Source organism: Myxocyprinus asiaticus, chromosome 43 (genome assembly GCF_019703515.2).
Source record: "Myxocyprinus asiaticus isolate MX2 ecotype Aquarium Trade chromosome 43, UBuf_Myxa_2, whole genome shotgun sequence".
Lineage (NCBI taxonomy): Eukaryota > Metazoa > Chordata > Actinopteri > Cypriniformes > Catostomidae > Myxocyprinus > Myxocyprinus asiaticus.
In genome coordinates this window covers 9,305,991-9,326,188 of record NC_059386.1, presented here as the reverse complement: position 1 = coordinate 9,326,188, position 20,198 = coordinate 9,305,991, and the positions used below count along the sequence as shown (strand labels likewise).

At 37.8% G+C, this 20,198-nt stretch overlaps 1 protein-coding gene across 3 annotated transcripts in view; it reads right to left on the bottom strand.

Moving 5' to 3' along the window:
* Window positions 1-20,198, bottom strand: part of LOC127433504 (erbin-like) — a 131,156-nt gene that overhangs the window by 9,383 nt on the left and 101,575 nt on the right. For all 3 annotated transcript variants that reach the window (XM_051685467.1, XM_051685469.1, XM_051685468.1), the window contains exons 14-20: window positions 19,218-19,317; window positions 8,639-8,760; window positions 4,971-5,144; window positions 4,583-4,759; window positions 4,059-4,176; window positions 3,682-3,865; window positions 1,008-2,475 (exon numbers count right to left, since the gene is read on the bottom strand). In XM_051685467.1, coding sequence (XP_051541427.1) covers window positions 1,008-2,475; window positions 3,682-3,865; window positions 4,059-4,176; window positions 4,583-4,759; window positions 4,971-5,144; window positions 8,639-8,760; window positions 19,218-19,317 — 2,343 coding nt within the window. The remainder of the gene's footprint in view (window positions 1-1,007; window positions 2,476-3,681; window positions 3,866-4,058; window positions 4,177-4,582; window positions 4,760-4,970; window positions 5,145-8,638; window positions 8,761-19,217; window positions 19,318-20,198) is intronic.

The following is a 20,198-nucleotide window of genomic DNA, read 5'->3' as shown; positions in this document are numbered from 1 at the left end:
CTGAACACAAGATGACACATGCACACACAAACACAAGCATTCAATGATGACTTCAGTGAGCATGCACTAACAATGAGTACAGTTTGAAACATGCAAGCGTTAGTGCAGGCTGGTTTATATGTTAATGTGCATACAAAAACATGCAGAAAAATATTGTGCATGGAGTGTTATTAGGAGAGAAAACAAACAATACCACATCCATGCAGTTAATTGTGATCAAAGGTGAATTGGCACCACTAGTGGCACCAAACGGAACTGAAAATAAATTTAAAAAAAACTAGATTTGTACATTTTCTGAAGAACATGTGGGTGAGGTGGGTGGTTGCCAAGGCATTACTATGTGGTTGCTAAGGTGTTGAAAGTTTTAAAGTTTTGTATACATTTTAAAATTCTGCTAAGTACTTACAAAGCTTTGAATACTCCAGCTCCTCAGTACTTAATGACCGTCTACTGTGCTATAACTCTGCCTTAAAGTGAACATTGCCAACTAACATCTACTCAGTTTACTCAAATAATACATGACTTGCATTACCCCTGATAACTAATATTGGCATCATGCTGTATTGCCAGAGAGTAACTTCCCTTGCTGAGCCTGGTTTCTCCCAAGGTTTTTTTGTTTTTTGTTTTTTGTGAACAATTTATAAAACGTATCAATCACTACTGAAACCGTAATCTTTTGTCATGCAATCTTTTGTCGTGCAATCTTTTGTAACCAAAATGTTTGTCTCTTCCCAACTCAGAAACTCGGGTATCAAAATTATCTCAGAGTTTCTCCAGTCATAATTATGACTTAAGTGGGCATTCATGTGCAACTTCCAAGTTCAAAACTCTGATTTGCAATAATTCCGATAGCACGTGAAGGCAGCATTTGATTAATACTTTAGCTGTTCAAATAAAATGAGTAGTAGTAGTAGCTATGTTTGCCTTAACACCACTAAAAAGTTTTACATTGCAGTGGAATGTTCCTGTCATTACAGGAAATCTGATATTCGTAAGCACAATCATACCTTCTCCATTTTCTTGGCTTCGATGTGCCTCATGACCTGATCTCTCCAATCTGCCGGAACCCTTCCACCTCCACTGACCGGCACATCCAACAGTGAGTGCTCAGACTTCACCCTCATGCTGGGCCTCTTGCTGGGGCTGCCATGCTGGTAGTTGAAGTCGCTAACGGACATGGTCCTCTCTGGAAGCTCGTGAGGTGGAGGACGGGCGCTCTGCGGTCGAGGAGTGCTGGGTCCATCCATGCTGTATGTACGAGCTGACAGGGGCCTGTGAAGAGCCTGACTCACCTGCAGGGGCCCACGGCATGCCGTGTGAATGTCCCGGTAGGTCATGTACTCTCCTTCCATTCCTGGCATGCGGCGAGGATCCGACATGCACATGCCAGAAGGGGTGCCAGACGATCCACTACCTTGTCTCTGCAAGGTGCCACGTTGGCCACCAGGTGGCTGCATCCTCTCCTTCGCCCACATGTCTGGAGTCTTGGGCGGTACACGCTGTTGGGGCTGCTGGGGGTAAGGAGGGGCATTGTTGCGGTTGGAGTAGTTTGTGTTGGCAAGGGAGTGTTGCAGGGGTAGGTAAGGTTGCTCGGGAGGTACAGGTGTACATTGACTCCACAAGTTGTCTTTGGGCACAACGCTACTAGCGTACTGGATGTTGTACTGCGGTGGGGGGCCAACGGGGTAGCGGGCGGTGCTCGCTTGAGGTTTTGAGCTGGACAGAAGATCAGACGAAGAAGCTGAGGAACCAGGGTAAATCTGCAATGGCTGGTCATTGAGCAAGGATGCAGACTTTGAGCGGATGATACTCTGGCCTTGAGCACCAGTTACAGAGGTTCTGGACGAGCCCGCCATCTCATATGGGGGGCTTTCTCTATCGATGGAATACAGCTTCATCCCACCAGCATCCATGTTAGCAATGCTCTGAGATTTTACCACTGGGGGCGGTGGACACTTCTCTGGTGACAGCTCCTCGGTGCTATGAGAAAGAATCATGTCGCTCAACGCCGTTACACCTGTTGACACTGTCCTTGTAGTCTCGTACCGCAAGGGAACTTGATCCGTTCGTCCGTTAAAATTCTCCCCAGACTTGTTTTTATGAAGCTGATTCCCATTCTCGAGATTCTCAAGTGAAACCATGGCTTTGTTGTTGCTTGACATGGACTCCTTGGTTGAAGAAGTTTTGGTCCTCTCTAGGTCCTCATAGGACACCCTGTTGTCCGGTGGGAGCTTAGCTACATTCATGTTGATCTGATCCCACTTGCTGTACTGGTCCACCATGCCATTGTTAATACCCTTTTCAATGAAAGCAAGCCTCTCCTCCATGGATAGACTGTAGTCAGCCATCTTATCTCGTTTGCTTTCGTAGCTCTGCTGGTTCTTCAGGATGGTCTGTAGGGATGTCTCAGAACCATTACAGTTTTGTAGGAGAGGGGTCGTCTGCTTCAACTTGTTAAGGTTCTCATCCTCTTGCCTGAGATTGAGCAAATCAAATAAAAAATTAAAGTCAAAGCAAGACTCCAGCTCTGTTTTAAAACCTAGTGAGATGCCTTGCACTGCCTACATAGGCAGCTGCCTTCCAAGACAGCATCTTAACTGAAATGGAACCTCATGAGTGACAGATTTAGACACAATACATAGGCAGCAACTCTGTGTGCCACACAAATAGCGCTTTCCCAAGAAGTGGACAGAAGACTTGACTCACAATTGATACCAATAGAGTTTTAAGTAAGCATGTTGCCAAGTTAACAACGTGATATTCAAATAAGCATAAAAATAAATAGCAAACACAAATTTGGGGTAAAACATTACATTTTCATTATTAGTTTGAGCAACTTTTGGTATTTCTTTTAACTTGTCCAACATATTTTTTTTTATTTTTTTTTTTACTTGAGCTCATCGCAATGCAATCTGAATTTTCCTTTTTCGCAAAACATACATGCAGGGTACACACAATGTTTTTTACCAAATAATTTCCATGATATTTATATTATATTGTCCAGTCATTCGGATTATTGTCTAAGGATTATTTTTTAAAATAATTTTATAGAGATTGCACTCACTAAGAGCAATTTCTAGCCAATGAAATGTTTTACAGCAGAGCATAACTAGGAAAGTATTAAGATTAAACTTATTTCCATGACTTTTCCAGGCCTGGATATCACCATTTTAAAGTTCCCTGATATTTCCAGGTTTTTCATGATCGTGGGAACTCTGTTTATGTGATGCAGCCAAAGAGAGGTATCAAAATGATGACTTAAAATGCTGCCTAGGTAAGTAGCTCACAAAGTTTTCGAACAGAGCTATTATTTTTGGCATTGTTTAGTAATCTTTTGTAGTGCTAAAGAATTCTTCGGCCGTTTTGCCACTTTTATTGATTGCTATGACGGTGAGATGACAATAAATAAAAATACAAGTCAGACTTTAACTTGAGTCGCCCACACGTGCACCATGGCTCAACATATCAGAGCATATACACTTACCGCTTTACCACAGCTCCAACATACACTTTATTTTGTCTGTGAACTGAACTGTAGTTCATTGACATAATTTGCCTCAACGTATTAAGATTCATATTTCACATTCTACACAAACTGTTAGCTTTTGATCACATGCATAACTGGACACAGAACTAAAAAGCCAACAGAGATGTATATACTGAAGAGAAATGTGTTTGTACCCATTCTTGGGGACGAGGGGCATCTTGGACTCTCTCTCTGGAGTGCAGAGGGAGTTGTCCTGACTGCTGTCTGTGGTTAATGACACTGAATCAGACATGCGTGAGGGTGATGAGCAGTTGCTGTTGTTCTGGTTACTGTTAGCAACCGTCTCGTCCAGCAGAGAATCAGCATCCTTTCCATCATCTACATCAACAGACAGATTTATTTAATTTGTACATTTGTTTCACACTCCCTATTTTAAGAAACATGTATAGCAAGGATACTCAAATCACACAACTCGGTTTAGACCTTTGGGCCAGGTTTTTGAGTACCCTTGATCCATAGTACACCCTCCTGAAAATTATCTAGTTTAATTTGATTAATTTTAGCAGCATACCCTTTTTGTCTTTGCTGAGAGCCACTACTTTAGGCTGGTTAATGGAGATCTCAATGAGAGGAGGTCTCATCTCTGCAATCTTCATCTCCTCCTCATCAGATGATAGCTCCTCTGAGTCCTGACCACACAAACACATCACCATCACACACTCATATTCAATGTTCATTTTACTTATAGAGTGGTAAAGCAAACAAATTTCCATATTCATTTGTTTAAATGATGTAGCCTAATGATCCAGTGTGTCCTGACACTGAATCACATACAGTACAATTTGAGTAAATTTATCCTGACAGGAGCTTCATATTCACTTACAGTAAGAGAATAATACATGACAGTGACAAATCTAATTTACAGCATCGAATTTAAAAGCCCTGAATTTGAAAAAAGGCAAATTCCAGAGCATGCCATATCCTATGTTCTTGGCAAATTAAGCATTTCCCATCCATTTTTGTGAAAATACTCTCCCTTATAGATCTAAAGAGTTGTTTACGAGTCTCTAATTTGGAGTCCAAGTCAAGTTATACCTCGAGGGTGTCGTCATGGTTAACTATAGTTCTCATGTTGTCTGACGTCTTGAGAGGCATTCTTTCAGCAATATAGTTGTCTGTTGCATCTCTCGGATCATGATTTGGGTGACTGTTTACAGTTGCTTTGGGCTCCATCTCAACAGCTTTGCCATTGGTGCAGGGACCTTCAATCACCTGATAGCGTACAGGAAATTAGTTAACACAACGATCCACTTGTGTTACCTTCCACATAAAACATTCTTTACACAACCACAAGATCATAAGCAACATATTATTCTGACTCAGTTAAAGATGAACCATTTCTGGAACTCTTTTGACCACAACCCCAAAATTATACGCATGACCATGGCTGGCTAACTATGTGAAAGTGTTTCTGTAATCCAACCTTCACTCCCACATCTTGAACTCCAATATGATTCCTCTCGCTGGTCCTGGTCTCTTTTCCTGCCTCGTCACCAGACTCATCCTCTTTAAGTCTGTGAGCAACGGACTGGGCTGTTTTCACCATGTTCTTCAGCTCGTCAGGGTACGGCGTGGGGTAGCGCTTCAGATTGCCCTCCTTTAAACACAAAGACCTGATTCAATCAGTAACAATGTAATTTAAGGGCAAGAGGGATCTTGTTTGCAATTAAAACATATCAAACTCTTGAACATAACCTTCTATACAGTAATAAATGGTAAATTATAATACTGTTAATAAAGCATTATATGGTTACATATTGTTGTGTCTTCTTTCCTAAGCAGGAAATAAATGCATTTTTACAGGAATAGAAGTATATTTAGAGTCAAATTTCAGCACTTTCAAAATGCACGATTAACTGTGATTAACTACGAAAAATTCTGCGATTAATCGCGATTAAAAAAAATTGACTGACAGCACTACTATTTATACATGTAATTATTTATTATCTTAAAAACTATTAGATTACTGTTGCCATTTTATAAAAACAAAATGGTACTCCATGCCGTGTGTTACAGCGATTGTACAAAGGTTTTTGCATTCCGCAGTCATCAGGGGGCAGTCAGTGCAGCCTTAGCTTGGTGATGTACCTTAGACATTACCTACAACTCCTTGGGCTGTACGGGCAACACGCCTCGTCAAAACAATGTGAGCAGGCATCACAAAATGAACAAGGAGCCTTTCACAGACGATGCACTTTCACAACAGAATGCAGGGATCTCCAGATGTGTTTTCAAAGTTTCAAACCACTTTTAACTTGACACAGTATTATATAAACTCGGCGTTAATGGCACAAAACACTGAAATGTGACGCAACCATAGTGAGACGCTCCAAGAGCGTCCATCTGATGCATATGTACATACTAGAAATGTGCAAAACTACCAATCTTCATAATCCACTAGTAAGTCAGTTGTTTGAACGACTAGTCGATGTTAAGGCTAATAATTTATAATTAGGCTCCGTTATGGTCAAGTGACCCCGATCGGACACGATTCAGAGGGATACATGTATGCTTAGTGCAGCACTTCAACATCTTATTTCACAAAACTATCAAAGTAAGAAAATTAAGAAATAATAAAGGCTTCAGAATGGAACAAAACTGCTTATGCACATCCTGAAAGCAAAATGATGCACTTCAATTTAAACAGAGAGCTTGGGAGACTCAGGGTGTTCCTTGCTACTCATTCAAAAGTGCAAAATTGCAAGATAATACTGCGGGTAGTCTAGTGCACGACACTGAGCCATTTCCACCCTTTCTCTCCCCAGCACCTCACAAATACAGGAATATTAATCACAGTTGAGGATTTAATGTCTGACAGTAATCATTTTGTATTGTGTTGTTGATGCAGCGCTTTGATGGCTGTAACAACAGCGGTGCATAAATAGACTAAACTTAAAGCATTAAAGAAACAAAACTTTTTACAGAGGGGTTTTACTGTGCTAAACATTATTCAATTTTAGTTAGTTCAACTTTAGTTATACAACCTGCTCTCCAAGAAGTTGCGTCTTTCAATTAATTTGAGAATTGCGTCTCCCATTAAAACCACCATCACTAAAAATATTGATGTTAGTAGTCAAACCCACTAATCGACTAGTCAGTTATTGGATGACAACTTGATTAGTCGACCACCACAGCACAGCCTTGGTACATACTACAAAAACATTTCAAATAGTGCAGATGAAACATGTCCTGCGAGAGACTGATGAACTTAATTGAAAATGTACTGCTGCCGAAAGTAGGCCTATAGTACACTTATGCTCAATGATATGGAAATAAACCAAATAATATATGCCACATCGTCTGCCACATTATTGTAATGTATTTTGATTATCTAAATTATTATATTATATACTTATAATTATGTAATTATAATATAATACATTTAAATTAATTAGCAAATGAAGATATTTGCGATTAATTGTGATTAATTCCATTAATCGTCACATCATGTAATTAATTTGATAAAAAATGTTAATCGATAGGAGGTCTAATATTGTATGTCTTTCCCTCATAGCCTTGTTTTAATTCACATCAAATTAAATAAAGCATCTGCCCAAACTGACATCCCTGGACCTTTGGGGAAATAAAAGGTGTCAGAGTGCAGCCTAAACCACAGAGGAGGTCTGCTCTTTGAGGGCTAGACAGGGCCGCACTGGCACTCTGATAGTTGATAGTGATGCTCTGTCAGACAGATACAGCTTGGGTGTCTGTGTGTTCACTAGCACTGCAGACTTACCAGACAGCCATACTGAGTCATCAGGGGTGCAGGACAGGGTGCAAGAGAGAGGGAATGAGACACCAAGTATATAATATCAGAGAAAGATCAGGGGGAGGAGGGATAGAAGAAGGCTGACGTTGAATGCTCGAGGGCTTCCATTTTACTTTCTGACAGGAGTCACGTCAGGGACACAAGCTCTAATGAGATTTCCACTGAAATGCATTGCAGCACACGTTATGACATGCTGACAAATCAGGTGAGTCTGTTCCATTGAAACTGACTTACCCCATACCTAAAGTAGGAAGTATGTACAGCTAAACAAAAACTGTTAACACACACATTAATTGTGCCTTATTTGCTGTATGTGATTTGTTACAGAAGAACCAGCATGTCACATCTTGCACTTTGATTCTAGCGCATCAAAATAATTTAGAGGGATGCTAGTTAGTGTTTAGTCTTGTGTAGACATGCTTTTGACTCTCTGCATTAAGTCTGGTCCACTTTGCAGATTATTTCATCAAGAACCTCCCATTTTAGACAGACTGACAGACATGTAAAGTGTACAATCACAGTTTGTTTTAGGGATGTCCCGATACCGATATTGGTAACGGAATCGGGTCCGATACCAAGCTCATGTACTCCTGCTTGTAAAAATGTTCAGATAACAAAAAACGATACCATCTGACGTATGAATGTCATTTAGTAACCATTCAGTGAACAAATTAAAATCACATTATTTTAGTGTGATTATTAAACCACAAAGTCTGCGATTTAATGAGATAAATATATATAGTTTGCATGTGCTGCGCACTTCAGATGTGAGTGCTTGTGAATCTGTGGAGCCAGTACTGTGCAGACATAAAGACACAAAGTGCTCACATCTTTTAGAGCTCCTTGGCTCTTACACGGAAAACACCATCATGAGCATCACATGCTCGGTTTGTAGCAGATGACAGCGAGCAAAGCGTTAATTCAGTTTGTTACTGAAAACTATTGATATGGAATAAAAAAAAAAATAAAAAAAAACAGGTATCAGACTCGGTATCGGCGAGTACCAAAAAGGAAGTATCAGTAAATTACATTACTTGTTTATTTTGTTTGTATGTGCAATTAAGGGACGGGTAAATGTCGGTCTGCAATCAGTTGGCTGGATTTTGTAGCTTCACATAGTCTCTCCTTTCAGTGAGGACACAAAAAAGACCAGACGTGCCACAAAGAACAAAAAGAAGTATAAAGTGTAAAAGACAAAAAATTAGGAGGGGGTTGGGCAGGGGGGGCAGGTAATATGAAGAGAGAGCAAGAGGGAAACAAGCACAAAAGGGAAATAGAAATGGAAAGTGCACCCTGGACAGAAGTGAACGGTGGGAACTGACCCGTGGGGGCGTCTCTCTCTCGTCCTTGTCCTCGTCACACTCAAATGCCACTTGCGCCCGCTGCTTGCGTTGCTCCTCCCATAGAGATGGGTTAAAGCTCTCGCTGTCCGAGTTGGGCACATCTGTGAGAGGGAGAAGCCGACAAACCATTAATAAACAATCAAAACAGCTGGACCGCTATCTATGGATGATGGATTACAGACAGAGAAGCTCAAGGCAATGTAGGGAACCCTGAGTTCATTTTAGTTACGATTTATTTTAGTGATTTGGTTTGTTTGGGTGGTTCGTTTCAATAACAAAAAGACAAACAAAAATAAATTCACAGATTTGTTTGAGTCATCACTTAAAAGTCATCACTTAAAAGCACTCAGCATTTTTTTTATTAATATTTTGTAAAATTTAACTATCTAATACTATAATAGATTAAAGGGATGTGCAAAAGTAATCAACTAATCGAGTACCTGTTCAGTACAAACTAAACATTTTGTTAAATTTTACTATCTAATACTAAAATAAATAATAGGGATGCACACAAGTAATTGACTAATGGAGTACCCGTCCAGTACCAACTAATTGACATTTTGTAAAATTTTACAATCCAATACAAAAATAGATTATAGGGATGTGCACAAGTAATCGACTAATCGAGTACCTTCAGCACCAACTAATCAACATTTTGTTAAATTTTACTACCTAATTCTACAATAGATTATAGGTCTGCGCACAAGCAATTGACTAATCAAGTACTTGTTCAGCACCAACCAATTGACATTTTGTTAAATTTTAATAATACTATAATATATTATAGGGATGTGCTCAAATAATCAACTAATCGAGTACCCGTTCAGCACCAACTAATACTACTTGAAAATTTATTTTCTTTTACATTTTTGCCTGCCGTAGGCAATACTGAATTACACTGTACTTTCCCTCTGAATGTGTCACCAAATCTCAGTTACAACTGAGTCATTAATACATTGAGAATTGTAATGAAATGTAATGATAATTGAATTAACACATATTGGTTTATTTCATTTTTTTCCAAAATGAATGCAAAGTTTGTTGAAGTTAATTTACTTAGAAACGCTCTTGGTAATGTTTGTGAATAAAACAAAATATAAATTTAATGTATGTGTCATACCTTTTATTTTTAATCTACATTTCAATTTAATCTGAAGTAATCGATTACTCGTTTTTTGTGGGTTAGAGTACTAGACTACAAAATTACTCAATAATTCCCATTCCTAATAGATTATAGGTTGCTGACATATAATGTTGTCCGAGATGATAAAACTGAGAAATCTTAAAAAATAAATAGTTTAAAACATGTCAAATCCATAGAAATGTAATCTATTTTGGTTTCATACATTTTTGAAAAATATTTATAGCACTCTACAAAAATGATTTAATGACTTAAAAAATGTCATGTGGTGTAACCATCAAGTAAAAAGTATTAAAATAATTTCCTTGCACCTTGAATACATGTGAGTGTACACAACGTAATCATTCATTTAAAAAAAGTTTAAATATATATATATATATATATATATATATATATATATATATATATTTTTTTTTTTTTAAACAAATATCATGATTTTTTGAGCCACGAATATCAGAAGTTTTTTTTTGGTTTCTCCATATTACCTAAACAAAATTAAGTGCCTTTTCATAAAAATGTCAAATTATATGATATAGTATTTTTAAATACTTCACACACCGTCATAAGGGTCTAAAGGGGCCTAATTTTGGTTACACCACCAGTCTTTAATTTGGTGGACAAAAGTTTTTTAAATATTAAGATTTAAAAATGGTTTTACTGCTTACTTTTAAAAGAAGAAATAATAAAATAATATTCCAAAATACTTAAGCCAACATTTCTATTTTCAATAACTTTAAGACTTTAAGTCCCAGATACACTGGCGGCCAAAAGTTTGGAATAATGTACAGATTTTGCTGTTTCAGAAGGAAATTGGTACTTTAATTCACCAAAGTGGCATTCAACTGATCACAAAGTATAGTCAGGACATTACTGATGTAAAAAAACAGCACCATCACTATTTGAAAAAAGTCATTTTTGATCAAATCTAGACAGGCCCCATTTCCAGCAGCCATCACTCCAACATGTTATCCTTGAGTAATCATGATAAATTGCTAATTTGGTACGAGAAAATCACTTTCCATTATATCAAACACAGTTGAAAGCTATTTGGTTCATTAAATGAAGCTTAACATTGTCTTTGTCTTTGTGTTTGTGTTGCCACATTATACAATAGACTGGCATGTCTTAAAGTCAATATTAGGTCAAAAATGGCAAAAAAGAAACAGCTTTCTCTAGAAACTCATCAGTCAATCATTGTTTTGAGGAATGAAGGCTATACAATGCTTGAAATTGCCAAAAAAACTGAATTTCATACAAAGGTGTACACTACAGTCTTCAAAGACGAAGGACAACTGGCTCTAACTAGGACAGAAAGAGATGTGGAAGGCCAGATGTACAACTAAACAAGAACAGAGTCCAGTATAGAATCAGTTTGATTAATTTGTTTTTTAATTATTATTATTATTCTTGGGTGTGTTTACGCCCAAGAAGATTGGCTACATGTGTGATCAACATACTATACATATTTTTAAATATATTTTAACCTTGTATTTTTACAAGCGTTTTTCGTAATATCTCAAAATTTTACGTTGAATGTGTGTTATTTTATATTTTGTGAATGTGTAATGAATATAACTTCCAGCATGACTTGTAATGTCTTATAACCATTTAAAAATACAGTATGGATGTTTATAAGACATATGTAGCTTTTGTCACTTTACTTAAAAAGCATACCTATTATATATATTACAAATATGTATAATACATTATAACTTCTGCAGATAAAATTGGATGTTGCTTGTGTTATAATGCATTATACTCTAATGTATAACTTTGAATATGTAAGTACAGTATTATAATGTATTATAATTGTGGTTACAATTATTTATGAGAAGTTACAACATATAGGCGTATAATGAGATACAGTTGTGCTCAAAAGTTTGCATACCCTGGCAGAAATTGTTAAATTTTGGCATTGATTTTGAAAATATGACTGATCATGCAAAAAAACTGTCTTTTATTTAAGGATAGTGATCATATGAAGCCATTTTTTAATCACATAGTTGTTTGGCTCCTTTTTAAATCATAATGATAACAGAAATCACCCAAATGGTCCTGATCAAAAGTTTACATACCCTTGAATGTTTGGCCTTGTTACAGACACACATGGTGACACAGACAGGTATAATTGGCAATTAAAGGTTAATTTCCCACACCTGTGGCTTTTTAAATTGCAATTAGTGTCTGTGTATAAATAGTCAATAAGTTTGTTAGCTCTCACGTGGATGCACTGAGCAGGCTAGATACTGAGCCATGGGGAGCAGAAAAGAACTGTCAAAAGACCTGCGTAACAAGGTAATGGAACTTTATAAAGATGGAAAAGGATATAAAAAGATATCCAAAGCCTTGAATATGGCAGTCAGTACTGTTCAATCACTTATTAAGAAGTGGAAAATTCGGGGATCTCTTGATACCAAGCCAAGGTCAGGTAGACCAAGAAATATTTCAGCCACAGCTGCCAGAAGAATTGTTCGGGATACAAAGAAAAACCCACAGGTAACCTCAGGAGGAATACAGGCTGCTCTGGAAAAAGACGGTGTGGTTGTTTCAAGGAGCACAATACAATGATACTTGAACAAAAATGAGCTGCATGGTCGAGTTGCCAGAAAGAAGCCTTTACTGCACCAATGCAACAAAAAAGCCCGGTTACAGTATGCCCAACAACACCTTGACACGCCTCACAGCTTCTGGCACACTGTAATTTGGAGTGACGAGACCAAAATAGAGCTTTATGGTCACAACCATAAGCGCTACGTTTGGAGAGGGGTCAACAAGGCCTATAGTGAAAAGAATACCATCCCCACTGTGAAGCATGGTGGTGGCTTACTGATGTTTTGGGGGTGTGTGAGCTCTAAAGGCACGGTGAATCTTGTGAAAACTGATGGCAAGATGAATGCAGCATGTTATCAGAAAATACTGGCAGACAATTTGCATTCTTCTGCACAAAAGCTGCGCATGGGACGCACCTGGACTTTCCAGCACGACAATGACCCTAAGCACAAGGCCAAGTTGACCCTCCAGTGCTTACAGCAGAAAAAGGTGAAGGATCTGGAGTGGCCATCACAGTCTCCTGACCTTAATATTATCAAGCCACTCTGGGGAGATCTCAAACGTGCGGTTCATGCAAGACGACCAAAGACTTTGCATGACCTGGAGGCATTTTGCCAAGACGAATGGGCAGCTATACCACCTGCAAGAATTTGGGGCCTCATAGACAATTATTACAAAAGACTGCACGCTCTCATTGATGCTAAAGGGGGCAATACACAGTATTAAGAACTAAGGGTATGCAGACCCTTTAATTTTTATCTTTGTTGCCATGTTTTGTTTTATGATTGTGCCATTCTGTTATAACCTACAGTTGAATATGAATCCCATAAGAAATAAAAGAAATGTGTTTTGCCTGCTCACTCATGTTCTCTTTAAAAATGGTACATATATTACCAATTCTCCAAGGGTATGCAAACTTTTGAGCACAACTGTATTACTAATGCATTATAATGCCTTTAAAATGGATTATAAATATGGGATTCATAGAAAGTGTTACTGTCATGTTAATAATGGAGGTTATAATACTGATGTCATCCTGTTAGAAAAAAAAAAAAAGTCTGATTTTAAGGCCAAACTTCCATCGGTTATACAGTCAAAATGACATTATTCCGGGCATTCCGGTTGGACTACAGGAATGTTATTAGATTTAATTAGCCATGGCTCTTGGGCTTCACAAAATGAAGAAAAGAAGAAAAAACAGACAGAAAGACAGTTGGAAAGATCAAAGCCTGGAGACTGATCCATGAGCGCATATTGAATTTAACCACCTCCTCTGGTGCTCCCTAAAGCTCCTGGGAAACTCACGCAGGTTTGTTATCTCTATATTTTGACAGTTATAAAAGATGACCATAATCTCATCAATAATAGGTCATTAACCCTCTGAGAATACAAGTGATGCTAAATTAGACTCTGGTTGAGTAATGAGCGGTGAAACGGTACTCTGAAGGAGTGAATCCGGTGAAAGTTTCACAACACTGAGGAAATTCATGTTCCAAATTTACTTTTTAGAGGCTTGGGGAATCACACTTAATTTTCCATAAACATTTATCTTTTTCTTTCAACCCATCTATCGCTTTCTCTTATGAGCCATGAGATGGTAGACATGTAGGTCATCTCTTTTACATAAACATCCCAGACAATTTCTCAGCGCTCTGAGGGGCCATTCAAACAGCAAAACTCTCTCAGGCTTTTTTCTCTGTCATCCTTTTGATCACAGAAGTGTCCTGATTATCCGTATTTTTCCCAGACTTCCTCTACCGGTTCGCATTAAAAAAATTAAATGCACCGTGACTGCTCTGTTTGCGTTTAGTTCGTTGGACAACGTCTAGAGATCTTCCTGCCTGATCCACACTGACACTGGTTCCATTAAACCAGCTTCTGTACGAAGGAATGGATTTACATGTATCTTTTTGGAAAGCCTCCTTTGATGTCATGAAGGAGAGCTCTCAAAGATATTATTATTCGTTATTAGGAACAATTATGAAAGTCCACGTTCAAGTGGAATCAAAGGCAGGGTACTTTCTTGAACACAAAGACTGGTATCTTCCTCTTCAAAGTTTTGCATTGGGTCCAAGTGTTTTAAACTGCCACATCCTTCAATAAAAGTTCCTTTGCAAAGCTTGAATCGTTTTAGGACTGGTTAACAAGAAATTGACACTGATAGCCGAAAAAACATGCAATCCACGCTGAAGACACATCCACATCCAGTTTCCAATTTCATCCTACACTGAAATGCACATCACTGGAAACGCATCTGAATTTTCAAAGACGTCCATCCAGTGCATGTTTTCATATACCAACAAATAAAAATAACGTAGATGGGTGAAAGAACACGACCATGATGCGTTTGTGTTCAAAACAGCAAGAGGTAGCAGCTGAATCACAGAAAATTACTTTTCATTTTCAGAGTTGTAACTTGACACTGCGTCTTTTAAAAGTGCAAAATTTATTTGGAAAAATGTACAGATTTTGCTGTTTTGGAAGGAAATTGGCACTTTAATTCACCAAAGTGGCATTCAGCTGATCACAAAGTATAGTCAGGACATTACTGATGTAAAAAACGGCACCATTACCATTTGAAAAAAGTAATTTTTGATCAAATCTAGACAGGCCCCATTTCCAGCAGCCATCACTCCAACACCTTATCCTTGAGTAATCGTGCTAAATTGCTAATTTGGTACTAGAAAATCACTTGCCATTATATCAAACACAGTTGAAAGCTATTTGGTTCGTTAAATGAAGCTTAACATTGTCTTTGTGTTTGTTTTTGAGTTGCCACAGTATGCAGTAGACTGGCACATCTTAAGGATAATATTAGGTCAAAAATGGCAAAAAAGAAACAGTTTCTCTAGAAACTCGTCAGTCAATCATTGTTTTGAGGAATGAAGGCTATACAATGCTTGAAATTGCCAAAAAACTGAAGATTTCATACAAAGGTGTACACTACAGTCTTCAAAGACAAAGGACAACTGGCTCGAACAAGGACAGAAAGAGATGTGGAAGGCCAGATGTACAACTAAACAAGAGGATAAGTACATCAGAGTCTCAAGTTTGAGAAATAGACGCCTCACATGTTCTCAGCTGACAGCTTCATTGAATTCTACCCGCTCAACACCAGTTTCATGTACAACAGTAAAGAGAAGACTCAGGGGTGCAGGCCTTATGGGAAGAATTGCAAAGAAAAAGCAACTTTTGAAACAGAAAAAGAACAGGTTAGAGTGGGCAAAGAAACCCAGACATTAGACAACAGATAATTGGGAAAGAGTGTTATGGATCAGCTAGACTGTAAGGTGCATGAGAAGTGCCCGGCAAGACAGCCACATCTATGGCAAGTGCTACAGGGAGCATGGGGTGAAATGTCACCTGAGTATCTGGACAAACTGACAGCTAGAATGCCAAGGGTCTGCAAAGCTGTCATTGCTGCACGTGGAGGATTTTTTTGATGAGAACTCTTTGAAGTAGTTTAGGAAGTTCTGAACATTTTTTCAAATCATAATAGTAATTTTTCACGTTATTAATGTCCTGATTATACATTGTGATCAGTTGAATGCCACTTTGGTGAATAAAAGTACCAATTTCTTTCCATAAGAGCAAAATCTGTACATTATTCCAAACTTTTGGCCACCAGTGTATATCAAAATGACTTTGAACTAAGAAATTGAAAACATCATAGTATAGGATGGTTTATTCAAGTTTTGTGTAAATTGCATTTTTACTGTGTAAAAGTTTTTGTGCATATCTTAATAGATCTGGACAAAAAAATTGCATCACATCATTGACCTATATAAAACACATTAATGATTTCTGAAGAAAATGTAAGTTTTGCTTGCCCATGCAAATATCTGCTGCACAATACAAGGGTGTTGTGGGTGGTTGCCATGGCAAGTCAGTTTGCTTAGAAAAGTAAAAGCAAATCTTTACTTAATGAGCCGCACAATTTGAGATTTAATGTCTGTATCACATCCAGTTACCCTTTCAAATTTAAATTAAAATCGCTAAATGAGCAATAGTAATATTGTTGCTTGCTTCAGGAAACACCACTAAGTATGGTGTTTTACAGATGTATTAAATAAAAATGTTTGAGTTTGATGCTGCCACTCTAATTGAGATCCTGATAGTGTTTGTTCCAGATAAACTGTGATGTTCAAAACAATGTAAAACTTGACTTTTAAAGTTTGAGCTTGGTGGGCGGGCACAGACTCTACATATTTATTTGTGTTATGTACCCATCTAACCATACGTTTGGGCTCCAGAGAGCATATTGTCAAGTAAAAGCACAGAGTAGTCAATTTCTAAAGCTCAATCATGCTAACAACCTAAAGCAGACTCCAGAGAGCTTTAGAGTGGACAAGTTTACACTGTGAAGAGTTTAAAGTGGGGTTGCTAGGAAACAGGTTAACACTTATTAATCTCTTCCCCCTCTGGAATCCAGTAAGCAGCTCATTTGTGATTTAAACAGTGAAACTCCCAGCAACACCAGCAGACTTTTGTTATAGAGAGCGAAAACAGAGCCAGTGATGCGAACAAGTCCTGGCTGAACTGCCATACAAAGGCAAAACACAGTAACTACACATTGTGTCAAAACTGAGTTATGACTGGAATCGGGTCTCTTAGAGATTGTCAGGTGTGCCGTTGAAAGTTATCAGATTCCACAAAATAAATCAGGGCTCCGGACTGAGACTAATTTTTCAACCATTTTTCCTAACAGTGCGATTAAACTTTGCAAGAGGTCGCATTGGTGCGACTATAAAGTTGGCTGACTCTCTGATAGTGCTCTGTTGTTTTTTTGTTCCGTATGAGAAATATCAAACGGCAAACCTTCCAAACGCGAAAGGAAACAGCTTTACCCAGATCAGTCAGCGCTGCTAAATGGACAGTGCAGAGACGTGCATTTACACATGGGCCGGTCTCAAGCGCTCAGCCACTCAGATCAAAATAAACAGAGCTGCGAGAAGCACGGGCTGGGTCACGAATTCGGCATTGATTATTTGTTTAAAACCTCTATGAAAGCCCATAATGTGTCGATGATTAAACCAGTTTAAAATTGTATTAAACAGCCCCAACATTCTAAACAAAATTGAAAAGGAATAAAGGAGAAATCTGCACAATGAACAGACAGAAATTGTAAGGTTTCAATCCACACATCACAGATATTTAAAAAAAATATTTACAATGAACTTATATCAATATAGTAGTGAGAGAATACAATTTAATTTCTGGATGTGTTTTTCTTACGAAAAATGCCAATTTGTTTTATGGTTACTGCTAATCATGGTTTTACTTTTACTTTTGGTTACTATGATGTTATTGCAAATGCCACAGTTAAAACTATGGATACACTGGAACTTTCCTTCTGTGTAAAATCTTTTCTAATGCACTCTGATTGTAGAAAAAGGCTTTGTTTATCTTCAGACTGTATTTTAATCATCAAGATCCTGATAAAAAGAAACCGTGAAAGAAAACTAATTTTCTTTCAGTTGGACCGGTGTGTCCAACTCAAGTGCTGGTGTGACCATTTGTAGAATTTAACACCGGTGCTACCACTCTTAAATGTTAGTCTGGAGCCATATAAATAAATAGATAAATAAAAAACTATTTGCTGTGGCATTGCAAGAATGAATTTGCAAGAACTAATCTAAAAATAAGAAAAGATGCAAATTTGTTGTTTTATTCATTACCCAATTAGCACTCTTGCCACCTGTGATCTCATTATACACCGTACCTACGTGACTTGCATTTTTTGCGTAGCCGAATTTCAAACATTAGGAGTAAACACGCAACTAAAATGGACAGAAAATATGGAAGTTCTTGAAAAGGAAAACTATCAACGATGGTTATGTGGGACAGTGGGATAGAGGTGTGCCATGGGATTTCATTTAATTGTAAAAAGTGTGCTGTGACAGAAGAAAGGTTGGGAAACACTGTCTTAGACTATAGTCTATTTGGTGACAAACTGGTTTGACTCAATTATGCTCACATTTAGTGAAAATGAAGTGAGACTATTTTATAATCCACATTTGGCTGGACAATAAAAAAAGCTTTAAAGCCATCTCAGTTTCAGTGTTGCTGTAGTTTCTGCATTTTGCCTTTGTAGGGCAGTGCAGGTAGAGGCATATGTTTCTGCAAAGCAACATCTTTTGTAATGTTAGTTCAGTGAATGAGTGAAGACCTCTTTGACCAATTTGGAGTGTTTAGATCAACTGAAACCGATTATTGTGTTTAAAACTCATGAAATTCATGAGCCTTTTTGACTGATTCATTGAAAATAATCAACTTCACTGGTCGTGCCATATGTTTATTGTTGCATGCGACCAGCCAATATTATTTTGTGTACCCAGTATTTCTCTCCAATCACATTCAATTTAGACTATAGCTGACATTCCAGAGCCATTAAAGGAATGTCACAAAAATTATTCGGTTTGAGTAAAAAAAAAAAAATGGAATCAGTTCCGAATAAGAATTCCCAACACTATTTATATTGTGCCTCATTAAGGTCAAAGTATACTTCGATTTTCTACATGCCATTTTGTCTAGTGCACATGATGCAAATGTAATCTTCAACACAATATGCACGTACTGTCTGCATACAACCCAGTTTTTTTTTAGACAGTCACTGTGTTTGTGTGTCACTGGCACATGCGTCTGGTGTTGACAACTAAAAGTGTATTACAAGTCGCAGTGCAAATGCGGTCAAAAGACGTTATACTTTGAAAGACTGAGCGCTCGACTGTGCACGAGATGAAAGGGCACGCAGAAAAATGAAGTATACTCCAGCCTTTAGAAACCATTTCGAAGGTGCATTAAATGCAGCATTAAATCTGCAGGAGAAACACTAGAAACAGATGCAGATTGTGCATGAATACTCACACTCCTCTGTTCTGCTCTGTTGAGGGAACATGTAGTTTGTGAGAACCGTCTTGTGTGTCTCTGGATCTTCCTCTTTCTGCAGGGGAATCAGGGGCTTCGACTGGAAGAAGACATAAAATACAAGGTACTGGGTGAAGAAAAAGTGAAGATTCTGTCAGCGATTTCAGAACATCTGAAGCTGAACTGCCCACATGAGAGCATTCAAAATGTTTGGCTCAACAGATATGCCATTTCAGAAATCACCATCAGGGACACACACATACACAAGCTCAGTTCCAAAACCTAGTGAGTTGCCTTGCTGTTTACTGCCTACATAGGCAGGTACCTAACTGAAATGGAACCTTATAAGTGACGCATTTGCAAATAGCGCTTTACAGAATTGGTTCTGACACAAAACCAGTGTTAATCTCGTAAAGAAATTATGAAAAAAAAATGAGACGTGTCATGACAAGCAAACATTTTTTTAAATAAACCATACTGTTGATGAAAATATGATGAGAAAAAATACTCCAAGATATCAACAAGGCACTAACACTGTTTTTTAATTTATTTTAATTAATTAATTTATTAAGAAAGAAAAATCTGGAAAGAATCAACTCAAATAATCCAGTCATAGTATGTAGTGGATTTCCCCTCTGAACACCTGTACAATAACTTTACTAATGGTTTAATTACCTCACTCAAACACATCCTACAAAAGTGAGATTAATCTGCTATGTACACAACATAAACAATATAACATCTAACATCTGCACGGACAATGAAGCGAAAGAACAGGTGAACTTGAACTATGTTATGTGCTAGTCAGAATGTGTAACTTCCGTTGAGAATACGCCGTTTCCTTAAATACACGCTACTCTTAAGCCTATCTCCTAACCCTTTTAAACGTGAGGAATTTGCAACAGTAACTTATAAAAATTATGGAATACTTCAGTATATTCATTATATGCTACTATTTTAGGAGCTCAGGACAGTTTTCTC